At 41.0% G+C, this 15,044-nt stretch overlaps 1 protein-coding gene across 4 annotated transcripts in view; it reads left to right on the forward strand.

Annotated features, from left to right (window-relative positions):
• Positions 1 to 15,044, forward strand: part of CACNA2D3 (calcium voltage-gated channel auxiliary subunit alpha2delta 3) — a 482,706-nt gene that overhangs the window by 208,760 nt on the left and 258,902 nt on the right. For all 4 annotated transcript variants that reach the window (XR_014522462.1, XR_014522463.1, XR_014522464.1 and 1 more), the window contains exons 6-8: positions 6,834 to 6,965; positions 11,851 to 11,911; positions 12,007 to 12,157. Coding sequence is in view for 1 of the 4 variants with exons in the window: in XM_083489214.1 (XP_083345340.1) it covers positions 6,834 to 6,965; positions 11,851 to 11,911; positions 12,007 to 12,157 (344 nt within the window). In the remaining 3 variants the exon portion in view is untranslated. The remainder of the gene's footprint in view (positions 1 to 6,833; positions 6,966 to 11,850; positions 11,912 to 12,006; positions 12,158 to 15,044) is intronic.

The raw sequence follows: 15,044 nt of genomic DNA on the forward strand, positions 1-15,044 counted from the left end.
TTGTGTCTCAGCCATCACAGGCAGCTTGGGGATTCCGCTATGGCAGAGCCATTCCACCAGTGGTGCTCTTTCCACCAGCAGAAGCTGGAAGAGAGGAGGGTGTATGTTGTCCTATAGTACCCTGTGGCTGAAAACAGGCTATTCTACATGAAATGCCCAATGTGGAAGCAGCACTAGAAGCAGAGAATCTGAAACATTATGTTAATGAATAAACTCACTTGTTGAAGGTATCTTTGGAAATGAGAATCTGAGCAACATAATTTTTTCAAGGTAAATTAGACTTTGTTTCTACAATACTGGATCCAGGCAAGACCTGGATAAATTTTAACACAAGATTTGTTAGATATGATGTAAGGTTCCATACCTGGCATGGTGAAACTAAACTGATTTATTAATGGGTTCTGCAGAGCTCCTTGGCTGGGCTCCATTGCCTGAAGGCTGTTGCAAGTTGCTTGAGCCAGGGGGAGAGAGGGAGTGGGGAATATAGAGTCTGGGTTAAGGGGACTTCGGTATGTCTGACTAACACATGCACACTCTGAAGATCTTAAACCATGTGGGGAAGGTGATCATTTAATATACCCTTGCCAGGAGCGCAACAACAGAAGCGGGCTGTTCTTTCAGAGCCCTCTAGCTTTTTAGGCAGGCCAGATCCCAAACCCACTCTGCCCAGCTAGTCTGATTTTGCTCAGGACTCTGGCTCCATCCCTGATATATGCTGTGAAGCTCATAAGCAATTTAATGCGAAATGAAATCTGTACCCAGATGAATTCAAAACGTTGGTATAGTTTTTGGATGGGAAACAAAAATTAGGCTGAAAATAACTCCTTATCACCATTCGAGGCTACTTCCCATGCTAACAATTGCCTCAGAGAAGCACTCCCACAAATCACTTCTCTGTCAACATTTGCAACATGGGGAGGATTTATTAGCCTGTCTACAAATGAGACAGACATGAACATGCTTAACTATTCCCAGATTCTTGGCATATCCGTGTTTGTCTCAGGAGTAAACACATAAACTGTCTCCATACTGTAATTTTAGCCACAGAATATGGGCAAATCAGTCTGGGAATCAGGTCTCAGGAGCAAATCTTTAGAGTTTCATCTCCACAGAAAGTGGTATCATGATGAGGCTAGGAGGTCATGGGTGATTTTCACATATGATGTCTGATTAGTCTGGAGGATACAAGATTGAGGGGAGACATGATCACTGTCCTCAAAATATTTGAGGTGCTGGCATGCAAAATAGGAAGGTTTGTCCTCTGCGCCTCCAGAGGCAGGACGAGAAATAACAAGGAAACAGACTTTGGCTAAGCATTAGGAGAAACCTTCTAACAAGAACTGTTTGACAGCAGGAAAGACTGCCTTGGGAGATAGTGAGTTTTCCTTCACTAGAAGCATATATGCAGATGCTCAGAATCATAGTTTTAGAGTTGAATGGGACCATGAGGGTCATCTAATCCAGACCCCTGAAGGACAGGAATCTTTTGCCCAGGGTGGGGCTTGAACCCATGACCTCATCCTCTGAGCTACTGACTGAGCTACTTAGGTCCTGCTTGCAGGCTTACCATCGACATCTGGTTGGACACTGAGAGAGCAGGATGGACCACTGACCTGATCCAACAGGATCTTCTCATATTCTTATGGATGTAATTGCATCCTGCACTGAACAGGAAATTGGACTACATAACTTCCAGCTGTCCCTTCCAGCTCCAACATTCTGTAATAATTTAGGCACCCTTTAAATAGCGAGGAGCACCCTAGTTTTTTTGGGAGTGGGGGGCACAATGATGGAACCAGTGATTATAAGCTTTCAAAAGCACAGTTGTATTAAGGCAAAACAGGGCTACCCTAGAATAACTGTCTAGCGTTATTCTTACAGTGTTCTTGGAGTGCATGGTAGCAACTAGTGCTACCTACTGCTGAAACAAAAGAGATGGGGGCGTGGGGACACAGATGCCAGCCACGAATAAAGCCGATCTTGATTAAGTGCTTTCCCAGGTCATCCAGGGGCTGTCTATGTAAAACTCCAGATGTTCAGGCAATTCATAGTGAACTGGAGACATTTCTAAAACTTATGCTACTGATTCCTGTGAGCGTATGTGCAGCTGTGCATAGCTTCAGCACATTCTGATGCCTTAAAACCTGGCTGTATGCAGCGCTGTCACAGTTTGCCGCATACATCAAAATCATCTTGATGAAGTATGTCTGGACAACATAGTCTGCCAATTTATCCAGACTCATGAACATTACAAATTTGTGTCTGGGCAATAATTAATTCTGTTCCATTTCATGCTGCAATTAGAACAAAAAGCACGTGAACTCTTAAACTTTCTTATTTCCATAGCCTAGCAATAAACCCTAGTTTCCACAGAAATTTAAACGCTATTTTGAACACACACACACACACACACACACACTGCAGATAGTCATGCAAAAGGTAAAGGTAAAGAACCGCTGGACAGTTAAGTCCAGTCAAAGGTGACTATGGGGTTGCGGTGCTCATCTTGCTCTCAGGCCGAGGGAGCCAGCATTTGTCCGCAGACAGCTTTTCGAGTCATGTGGCTAGCATGACTAAACCGCTTCTGGCGCAACAGAACACCGTGAAGAAAGCCAGAGCGCATGGAAACGCCATGTATCCTGGAGATGACAGATGAGTCTCCCTTTTCTCCAAGTTTTCTCCCAAAATCTCCCTGTTTTGGCCTTGACTGGTAAGAGCTGGCCAGGTATGGGTTTGTGGGAAGGGGAGACTACTACTCTCCAGCCCCTGTTAAAACTGATCTGCTTGTAAACTCTTCATTGTATATCTCTTTGTGGATAGCAGGTGTGTGATGCTTGAGTTAGACTATCTGGAATTTAAGGCATATTATTTAGAAATATTCCTGCCAACCTAGCAGTTCGAAAGCACATCAAAGTGTAAGTAGATAAAAAGGTACCGCTCCAGCGGGAAGGTAAACGGTGTTTCCGTGCGCTGCTCTGGTTCGCCAGAAGCGGCTTAGTCATGCTGGCCACATGACCCGGAAGCTGTACGCCGGCTCCCTCGGCCAATAAAGCGAGATGAGCGCCACAACCCCAGAGTCTGTCACGACTGGACCTAATGGTCAGGGGTCCCTTTACCTTTACCTATTTAGAAATATGCTTTATTTTGACAGACCTATCTTTTGGAATGCATAATGCTTGTGGAAATGGGGCTTTGCCCACCATTAGATGATGATGATGATGATGATGATGATGATGATGATTTAAACTGTCCTTCATCCAAATATTTCAGGGTGGTTCACAAGATAAAAATGCAAGGTAAAAGCACAAAATAAATAGTTAAAACAAACACATTTAAATGGCCATAGAATATTAATCAGCTGAAGAAATATAAGAGCCAAGAAGTGTTATCAGTGAGCTTTCTTTTCCCTTTGTACATTCCATGGTATTGCATTTGTTCTGGCTGAATGCAGTCTTTGTCTCAGCTCTACCTTTTAGGGTCAATAATATCTATGACAACAACTTAATTGCTACATGCATTTGAACAATTATATTTCAGATTCCTGTCAGTGTACCTGTTTGTCCACAGGCACTGTTTATATTAAATATCAATAAAGAACCTGATAGCAACTGCAGAAATGGCACTAAAACAAATTGTACATTGCCACATATGTCTTATCAAAAGGGTGAAAGGAGAAAGCTTCCGGGGGTTTTTTATTGCAAAGGTTGTTGCCAGGAAACTTCTCTGAAAAAGGCTAATCAAGAGAGGCCTTTAAAGGACTGACAGAGAAGCAAAATATATTTGCTTCATTTTGCTGGCTTCTTATTTGTTTTAAATTTGCTGGCTTCTGATTCTATTCCATGAAAGAAGGATGATGATCTCCGCCCTGCTTTGCATTATTGCTGCTCCCAAAATAATTTACACATTTCACATCTAAGTAGTAGAGGATACAGAGTACCCGTAAGATTGAGAAAATGTTTCAGATAAAGCAGTGACAATTTAAGGAATTCATGGAAGTGGAATATAGAATGAATAGTGAAGTCTTCTGCATATTGTTATAAGAGCTGCTGTGAAATTTTAATCATGACAAATGGTTAGGATTTTAATAGTCTTTTTCAACATCATCTTTTACATACCCAGGAGGCTTGATCTCCATATTCTACAGGTTGAGTAGGTATAATCTGGTCATTTTAAGAGTCAATGTAATCCAGAGAATATAGAACTAGACTTGGTCATGTTCTATGGACTTGGATCTGTGTTCATTCTCTGGCTTGGAAAATGATTTATTGGATAGCCTAGGGTAAATTATCCTCCCCTAGGTAATCTTTTTTCCACTTACATTTTGAAATGTTCACAGGAAACCAGCCAATAGTTTCCATTTCATTTATTTAAAAAAAAACATATAGCTTGTTTTCAGTTATTTTGATTCTTAGGGTAGGTGACAGCAAAATAATAACGCAAGTAGGTTTATAAAAATGCAATGATGAAATTTTAAAAGTAAGCAATTATAGCCTACGAGTCGCACAAGAATCAAAAGCAAAGCAAAGCAAATGTAGCTTCCTCATTTCCCTTATCCATTATAAGCTTGTTTAAAAAGAAGCATCTTTGCAGCTATCCTAAAAGGCCCAAGCAGATAGAAGTGACTTTCTTTTTCAGGTGAGAAGCCACCACCCAAAAACCCCTGTTCTACATAGAGGTCAATTTTACATCTAGTGTCAGTGGCAGCAACAAACATTTCCGCACTCCAGCAGCACCATTTAAAACTACAGTAGCGTGAAAGAGAAATCTTCCTACTTGCTCCATTGTTAGATAAATGGTGGGCTGTTTCCCTTGTGTAGGGAAGTGGAATGGAAAAGCCAAAATTGTTGGCTTTCTTCCCTTTTGCAAGAGAGCAGAGCCAGGTGAACCATGCACCCCTTTCAGTGAAAGACAAAGTCAAAGACCTTTGGTCTCAGCTTCCCGAGGTGAGAAATATGGCAGCTGTTTCCCTCCAAAACACTTTTGTGTGGCTATGGTGCTGCTATGAGAAAAGAAAACACAAGGATGATCCCCTCACATCCAAACATCTTATGCTGTCCCAGCATGGGCAGAGGGTATTCTTCCTGAGAACCACCACAAACTCTTAATGGCCTCAATTTGGCTTCAACTTCCTAAATGTAAAGTTTGGTGCTTTTAGTGATTAACATTTAGTTTGCTGTGGTAAGTGTGATTAAAGTAACAGGGAAAATATTTCATTACCTTATTTATTTTAGTATTGAAACAACCTGGCTTCAGCATTCTGTACCAGCTGCAGTTTCCAAATCAATCCCAAGGGAAGCCCCACATGGAGTGCATTACAGTAGTCCAATTGTGAGGTAACCACTTCATGAATCACAGTGACTAAACCAGGCTTCCTCAACCTCAGCCCTCCACATGTTTTTGGCTTACAACTCCCGTGATCCCTAGCTAGCAGGACCAGTGGTCAGGGATGATGGGAATTGTAGACTCAAAACATCTGGAGGGCCGAGGTTCAGGAAGCCTGGACTAAACTATGGCTATATGGGAAAGGGCATAGTTGGCAAACAGAACTACGCTGATAACAGGTGCTTCTCACCACAGAGCTTACCTGAGCCCCCAGTGAGAGAGAATGGATCTAGGAGCGTCCCCAAACTATGTGCCTGCTCTCTCAGAGCGACTTTTTCAACTCCTCAGTTCCCAGACCTGGGTACATCTGTAGTGCATAAGATTGAAAATTTGGCTGTTGTGCTTCAACTAATAAAAATTGGTAGTTTTTGTCTTTCCAAACTGATGATCCCTGACCTCTTAGCCCGGTTTTATTTCAACTAGAACAATGGTTCCTGTCCAGGATATCTCTGGCATTGTTGGTTTTAATTTTTCATGCCCTCCCATATTTAGAAAAGCATGCCGCTCAAGGGAGACACGTCTTTTAAACAAAGTCTGCTCTGTTTTAATGAACAGCATGTGCTTGTAAATATAAATATTTAGATGAAAGCTTAGTTCAAAGATATGTAGCTCAGACAATTTTGCTGCTCCCTCCTCTCCTAGTGTTTTCCTTGATGAATGTTAGTGCAGAAAACAATTCACCTCTTTTCCACTCCATCAAAATTACCCCATTAAACTAAGCCGATTGAGATCAACCATTATTTTACACGTCATTGGAACTACTGTACTGAACGCTTGGGCATGTGTTTCTCTGCACTGACATTGAGGAATTTTAAAGTGTCTCCCCCTCCCGATAGTTATTTTTTAAAATGACTTTTAAAACCTTTGGCTAGATTGCTATAAGAATCTTTGTCAGTTTCCCTCCCCCCGCCAACCCACAGTCATGTCCACAGAAGGAAGATGGCAGGATTCCCAAGGACGTGCTTTATGGGAAGCTGGGTGCAGCACTAGGGCTGTTGGCAGACCAACTCTGCATTACAAAGATTTCTGCAATCATGACATGAAGGCTGACAACATTAATCCTGCCATATGGAAATCCCTTGCAGATGATCGCAGTACCTGGGGACCTGGAGACAGTCAGGTCATGTATCCACAGCAGTGACCAGAGGAGGAATGACCACTGGGAGGAGCACAGAAAAAACACACGCCGCAGTCTTCTTCTAGCAGCAATATTGGGCACCTTGATCTGCCCCACCTGCAATAAAACATGTCTCTCCCATTTCGGTCTCTACAGCCATAGCAGGTGCTGTAACTCTCCAACAGCTTGACTTTACCCCTTGAAGGTGTGCTCTTCCATTTTCTTTCAAGGCAGGCAGATGCCAACACACAACTTGCAGCTGCTGGGGAAGATGTTCTTGGATGCTAATTACCCAACCAAAGTTCTCTCACACCTTCTCCTCCTTCTTTTTCAGATCCTGCTATTGTGAACGGAGTCTTTTGGTCTGAATCATTAAACAAAGTGTTTGTTGACAACTTTGACCGTGACCCTTCCCTTATATGGCAATATTTTGGAAGCGCAAAGGGCTTTTTTAGGCAATACCCAGGTAAGAAGACATTTTGGGGAGGGGAATTGATTCCCTCCACCCTGGTAAGAGCCTTCTCTGTTCATTTTTTTTATTTTTATTTTTGCTTTTGTTAGTGAAGTAGCTATGGTACTGTATGGACAGTACTTGGCTGGAGTAAATTATTGCTCTTTGAAAAGGAAGATACACATTCTTGGCTTACTGTGTTCCAGTGAACTGACCCTTTCTTGACTCACCCTTCTGCTCTTCTTCCATCCTCTGCTTGTACTGAGTAGCAGAATCACATATTCCAAGGTATTGCTGGCATATTCCTTCTTGTGAACTGCTTCCTGGACTTAGGATCAGAGCAATTCATTCCAAGTTGAATTTGTTCTGAGTGTAGGCACCGTTAGCTCAGGCATATACTCCAAGACCTTCTGAAGCAGCAAATAGTCTTCTTCTTTTTTCTTGGAGGAAGGAAACAGCTGAAACCCTTAGGATATCGCTCCTACTGCAGCAACATTTGAATTTTTAATAGAAAGGAAGTTTTAATTTTGCTTGGGAATTTAGAAAGCATGACTTGAGGCTGCGGTAGTGCTGACACCGCAGCTGTGGCAATAAAAGCACATAAGTAAAAATAATGATGTTAAACAGATAATTTTAGAGCACTTTAACTGTTTCCTGGTTTTCTTACATACAGTTAATATGAGCACACCATTTCTTCTCTGCTGTCAAATATTTATTTTGCTAGCTGTTTTGATTGGTGTTTGTTCAAAAGGATGAAGCATTAGTAATGTGTTTTATTTTGCCGCCATTTATATCAAACAGAAATATGCAGTGCAATTATAGACTATGAGTGCTGTCAAACTTGGACTTAAAATTGCAAAAGCGTTGTTGGAAACATTAAAAAAAGTACTGTATTTTCTGCAGAAAGGCTGAAAACCAGATTAAGCAAGGAAAATAATACTGGATGGCATTGTGATGCTAATGTGTGGGTGTTGTGAAAAACTTGTTTGCTTGAACAGCACCAATCTCACAACAAACCATCCTATCTTGTGATAATAGAATGGCTTTGAGTTGATAACTCTGTGTGTCCTCCTTTCAATAATTTGCAATTAAATCTCTGCAAATCCAGATCACAGTAACGTAAGTTCTGTGGCTTTCATTCTAAGGATTTATGTGCTGGAGTTACTTTTTTTTTTAATATCTCGGAAAGTACATAGGAAACACAGCTCTAAATTTCTCCTCAGTTCTGAATTCACTTGCTGACCATGGGCAAATATTATTCCTTAGCCTCAGTTTCTCATCTGAAAATTTTGATTACTAGGGGCTTACTGCAGAAGGTTCCCATAGGGACAAATAAGCTATTTAGAACACCTTGGCATTCTAAAATGAAATTATTTATATTGGACACGATCCAACCAAAATTAAGCATATTTTTTTTTAAAAAAAACTATGCAGTTCAAGTGTTAAGTGGTTGCTTAAAATTATTGTGATTTAAAAACATTTTGGCTGGATCATGTCTAGTATAAGATTGCTAATGAATGAGAACTCTCTCATTGTTAATGATTCAGGCTGGAACACAGAAAGCCACTTTATGCTGAGTCAGATCCTTGGTCCTTCTAGCTCAGTACTACGTCTAACTCAATATTGTCTGCTCTAACTGGCAGTGTCTTTCCAGGGTTTTAGGCAGGTGATACCATGGATTGAACTTAACACCTTTTGTGTGCAAGGTAGATGTTCTACCACTGAACCACGAACCTTATCCTATCCAGATATTACACTAAACCATTGTTAAGGAAGCTTAACAATGTTTAATTTTATATTTGATTTAACAAATATTCTGACAAACCAGAATCAGAATCAATGGTTTCAGCAAACTATGATTAATCATGTGTCTTAATTGGTAAACCATAATTATAGTTGTTGCTCAGCATGGGAAGATGGGAGAGTGCTGAACAGCTGGAAAATGAAAGCCAGTATGGCTCATGCACATATTTGGAAATTCAAACCATGGCTTAGATTGGGGTTGGACAATCAGCAGCCCTAGAGATACATACGACTCCTGTTGTAATTTCATGTGACCCTTGGACTAATTTCATAAGCCCCCTGCAGATGATCAGTTCAAACATCTGGTAAGAGCTGTCTGTTTCAACTGAGTGGTTGGGAGGGAGGAAAAGAAGTGGTCCTTTCTACAGCTGTCTTCATGCCTCCCACTGCTGGCATGTGTGGCTCTCACAGATGGCCCTCCAGGGAATGTATCCTCAATGGGAAAAATGACTGCTCACCTCTGTGTATTTATTTATTTAAGAAAATTATACAGACAGCAAAACGAAGAAGTCTAAGTTTGCATGGCCTTCTACCAATAAGAAATAATAATAACTATTACAGTAATGAAAATACACACCTCTGTGTTATATTTACTCTAGATTTATCCACCACCTTCCATGCCCAAAGTCTCCTCAGAGCATCAATATACCCTGTGTTTAGTTTATACCGGATGGGGCCATTGTTACAAGAGCTCACCGTACTCTTTCCCTGGGCTTGTCCTTTGTCCTTCTTTCTGCCCCTACTGTTCCACTAATATCCTGTTATAGGCTCACTATTGGGACTTTGTTCCCCTACTATTCTATATGTGAGAGCTCGCCTCCCATCTTATTTGAATGCTGCTTTAGAGGGCACCACACTCTTATCTCTGAGCCTATAAGGTGCTCACCCTACAAGGGAAATGTGTCCTTATGGTTCCTTTCGCTCTGCTTCTGGTCCACTCAGCTTTCATCTTTCTGATTCCTCATCAAGCCTATGCCTCCCATTCAGTGTTTCTGCTTTATTTCTGAATGCTGAGGGGAACAACACCATCACCGCTGCCTCTTCACACCTGGTTCAGGTTCTAAGCATGATATCTGAATGGAATAGCATTAATAATCAGTATTTCAGAAGTGAAATCTAATTCCCTTATTATTTGTCTGAAGTTTGAATTGAACTCCAGAGTAGGATTACAATGTATTCAAATTACATCCTCAGAGTTTAATCCCAAATTATTGCTTGGAGTTGAACTATACGTTCAGGCCTCCTGGAACTATATAACTTGGGCATAAATTGTGAGGTCACATGTTTGAATGCCCCATCAAAAATTCCCAGCATTTAGAAAAAATTCTCGTCAGCAGGAAGACTAGGCATTTCTTCCTGCCATGCTTTCAAGGTACTTTCAAGGAAGAGAGTTTCTGACATTGGGAGCATTCAGATATTTGTTTGTAGCCTGAAGACAACTGTATCTCATGCTTTTCTGTATGTGTAGTTTGGCTCTTAGCTAGCCCAACAATCAAAACGATATTCATCCTAAATAGTTTCAGTTTAAAAAGTCACATATTAAAGGCAATGTTGGCCCAGAACATTTTGCTACCTGAAATAGATCCCAAATGAGGCCAACACAACTTGCAGCACCAAGCAATACATCTTGCTTTCTTCTGTTCCAGGGGCACACACTCTCTCTCTCTCCCCCACATTCTCCCAATGTAGTCAGGCAGATTTCAGACCATGTTTAATTTCATATATGTAATAATTTTCAGTTGTTGATTCTTGTTGGGAAACAGCTGCTGTGGAACTTTTACTCAGGTGCCCAGAGTCTGGTGCTCAAAAACATGGAGGTAATTAATGGGGAAAGGAACAGTCAGCAAACATACTAAGCCATAAATATCAAGACCACAGCTCCCCCAGCACCTGTCTTGGAACTCTCTTACCATCCTTCAGTCCCTTCGGAGTCTTCACCCCTCCCCTGGGAAGGCAGGTCCTGTGGATTATCAGGAAATTCATTTGGCTTCATACTTTAAAAACAGCAACAGCCATATTGGCAGTCATCTTGAATTTGATGTAGAACCTCATTGTTAGATCAATCAAAATTCAGTTTCAATATCTCATCATACATAAAATCCAGCCTCAATGGCTAAGGCTACTTGAACTGCCTACAAGCAATAAAAATGTACCTGTTTTAATAGCACTCCCTGAGCTGGGTTGCTTCACTGTGCTGCATGACAGAGCCAACCCAGATTAAAGCTTTCTAACATTGCTCTTTAATTCAGTTTTTTGGGACTGACTCCTTAACCTGGCAGATTTCACTTCCTTGCAGTGTTATTTCCATTTCTTTTACATTTTGACACTGGAAAGCACCACAGTTCAGTCAAGCAGGAAATGTGTTTGATTATTCTCTATTTGATATCCACATGTCACTAGGAAGGATCAAATGTTTCCTGCTTGGCAGGGGGTTGGACTCGATGGCCCTTGTGGTCTCTTCCAACTCTATGATTCTATTCTATTCTATGATTCTATGAAATATGGTTCTAATTACTCTGTGATCAATGATAAAACACTCACAAATTCATCCCATAAGTTGCAGCCCTAATGCCATTATTAGAGTGTGGTTAATTCTTTTCCTCCATCATGACTTGAATACCAAGTAGTAACAGTAACAGTGAATAAAAATTACAACGGTAATGTCCTTTAACATACTTTTCTATGATCCACTAATCAGAGACATTACCTCAGTATGATCGTAGGATCTGTACCAAAATGTCTGGACACCCAGCCTGTGAGTAATACCATTAGGCGTGATGACAATAATCCCTGTTGGCAAGTTAGTTTAGAGGAGGAACGTTGGCACAACATGGCCCTGCCAGTTCCCGTCTTCGAGCATATTGAGTATCTTAATCACCCTGTGAAAGACACTAACTGTGGTGTGGGAATGGCCTTTGTTCTAAAGTCAGTTCTGAGGAATTCTGCAATGTAGCTATTTCAATTATCATTCCCCACCCCAACAAAGAAAAAGCATTTAGCCAGTCTGGACAGTGAATAAGAATACCAGACTTCTCTTTCAAACTTTGAAACATAAAAATTTGTTTTTGCTATACTGCCCTGTTCCTTCTCTCTCCAGGAATTAAATGGGAGCCAGATGAAAATGGAGTCATTGCATTTGATTGCAGAAATCGAAAATGGTAGGTCACAGCTGTCTACTAAAACTTTCAGGGGGGTCAGGAGCTACAATCTCGTAAGTTCAATTTATACTGCCCTCCTTCCCCTGTTTATCCAGGTATATCCAGGCAGCCACTTCTCCCAAAGATGTAGTCATTTTAGTGGATGTCAGTGGCAGCATGAAAGGACTCCGCCTGACAATTGCAAAGCAGACTGTGTCGTCCATTTTGGATACTCTGGGAGATGATGATTTTTTTAACATAATTGCTGTGAGTATGTCTAACTTTCTGCTTAATTATTTCCCCCTATTTCCCCTCCCCCTTGATATGGAGTCTACACAGGGATTCAAAGGACAAGAGATGAAGACAGTGTGTAAGTTCATGGATAATACCAAATCTCTAGAAATAGAGACGTGCCAGAGCCCAAGTCTGCCTGGAAAACTCATTTGTTTACACACACTTTTCACAGATATGGCAAAGTTAGATCTGAGCTGTACCACTGTAGTTAGGACACAAATAATTCTCCTTTAGTAAGAACCATTCAACATTCTATTGGACTCCCTTGTGAGGTTGTGAAAGTTTTAAAGCAGAGGTTGGATGGCCATTTGTCATGGATACTTTAGTTGAGATTCCTGCATTGCAGGGGGTTGGACGATATGGCCTTCCGAGTCCTTTCCAACTCTACAGTTCTGTGATTCTGTCTTCAGAGCAACATTCTCTTCCATTCCAACCTATCTGCAGGTTGCAGAAGTTTGGTTTTCTATTTTAGTTTTGGGAAACATAAATGCAAGAGTATTAAGAACTGTGCTATCCATTGAATGGGGACGCGGGTGGCGCTGTGGGTTAAACCACAGAGCCTAGGACTTGCTGATCAGAAGGTTGGCAGTTTGAATCCCCGTGACGGGGTGAGCTCCCGTTGCTCAGTCCCTGCTCCTGCCAGCCTAGCAGTTCGAAAGCATGTCAAAGTGCAAGTAGATAAATAGATACCACTCTGGCGGGAAGATAAACGGTGTTTCTGTGCGCTGCTCTGGTTCGCCAGAAGCGGCTTAATCATGCTGGCCACATGACCTGGAAGCTGTATGCCGGCTCCCTAGGCCAATAAAGCGAGATGAGCGCCGCAACCCCAGAGTCGGTCACAACTGGACCTAATGGTCAGGGGTCCCTTTACCTTTACCTATCCATTGAACTGAATGTGGATACCCATTGGTGTTTCATGTGTGTCAAACTTGTGTTCAGCTACGCACATTAATATCAAATGGTATAACGGCACCTAGACTCCAAACATACTGTATATTTAAGAGATAACAATGTTAGGAAATAGTATCTATCTTATTAATCGGCAATTACTCACTACATTATTATTACCAGAAGCTTACATAATAGCAAAGTGTAATTGCATTCTATATCAGGAAAGGTTTGTTATTATTAATAATCTTATTAATCTGTATTTTTATTTATTATTAATCTGTAATTGTTCACTACATTAATATCACTAGAAGCTCAAATAATAGGAAAGCCTAATTGCATTCTCTATCAGCAATGGTTTACTGCCCAACAAAAACTCCAGTAAATAGGTTTCAGAGACTAAATGTGTCAACCTAATTATCAAAATATTTAAATAGGTGCATTTGGTGGTTAATCATGAGGTTAATAAGTAGTTATATTCTGTATGTTTTACTTTCCTTATCTATAAACCCTACCACCATCAATATTTACTATTGGGTTGTTGTATTTAGAGAGCAAGAGTCAGTTGGTTGAAACTGCATGATTTTTGCTCTGAGTTCCTACTCCTGTGAGGAAACTTTGGCCATTTGCTTTGGATTACAACTTCCATCATCCCTCAACATTGGTTGTGCTGGCTGGGGCAGATGGGAAATGGAGTTCCTGCCCTACTCTGTCACTTACACCCCTATTTTCAAGTAATGTGATGCAATAAACCTTATTTTTCTCCCATCTTCTTGCTACCTGCTTTGACACAATAGATCATTCTGTTGTCCAAGAGAAGCTTTAAAACATACTGTGAGAAAACATTGCTCCAGTTGTTGCTTATTCAAGAAAGGCTGAAAATATAACCAGGAAATGGGTGTTCTCCTGTGTTTCCCAGCTGTGGTTGTTGGGAGGGCATGGATGGGTAAGCTCAAGACAGGCCTAAAGTATTTTTCTGCCTCAGAGTAGAAAAATGGCGCCCTTCCCAACCACAGCCTTTGCTCCCAAGGCCAACAAACTTATTTTGGCAACTGAGGCAGAAAACCCCATGCAAACTTTCCCCGCCTGTAAAAAAATACAGCAAGAATAAATTAAATAACAAATTGCTGCCCCTTTTTTCATAACACCCAAATTCAGCTGCTTGAGAACAGGCCCTTAATGTAAGCTGCTTTTGAGTTACATTGTAAGAAAAGCAACCAACAAATATATTAAATAAATAAAATACATAAAAAACTTAGTCTTGTCTACCTTAACCAACAGTGACTTTCCAGGATTTTGGACAGGAGACTTTCCTAGCCCTGCATTGAGAACCTAGGGTTTAAATCTGGTTTCTTCTGTATGCAAAACACTGAGATACAGGCCCCCTCAGAAAAGTAATATAATAATAATAATTTATTATTTATACCCCGCCCATCTGGCTGAGTTTCCCCAGCCACTCTTGGCAGCTCCCAATCGAGTGTTAAAAACAATACAGCATTAAATATTAAAAACTTTCCTAAACAGGGCTGCCTTCAGATGTATTTTAAAGATAGAATAGCTGCTTATTTCCTTCACATATGAAGGGAGGGCATTCCACAGGGCGGGCGCCACTACCGAGAAGGCCCTCTGTCTGGTTCCCTGTAATCTCACTTCTCGCAATGAGGAAACTGCCAGAAGGCGCTCGGCGTTGGATCCTTAATGACACTCTGCTACTTCTTTATCACTTGAAATCCCCCTTGTACAATGGAGCCCCCTTAGGTGTGATTTTCAGAAATGCTCAGTCTGCTTTCACTTTCTGAAATCCCTTCTGTCTTCAAGCACATTATATAATAAATTTGGGAAACTGTTTTTTTCTCAAAATCTCTCTGTCTTGCATAGCAATAGTTTAGGTTATCTTTTCAATCATCCATGCATAGAATTATGTCTATAGTTCTCATTATCAACAATGCGAGTACACATGATCATAATTAAA

This window comes from Podarcis liolepis (genome assembly GCF_965112155.1).
Source record: "Podarcis liolepis genome assembly, chromosome: 2".
Classification (NCBI taxonomy): Eukaryota; Metazoa; Chordata; class Lepidosauria; order Squamata; family Lacertidae; genus Podarcis; species Podarcis liolepis.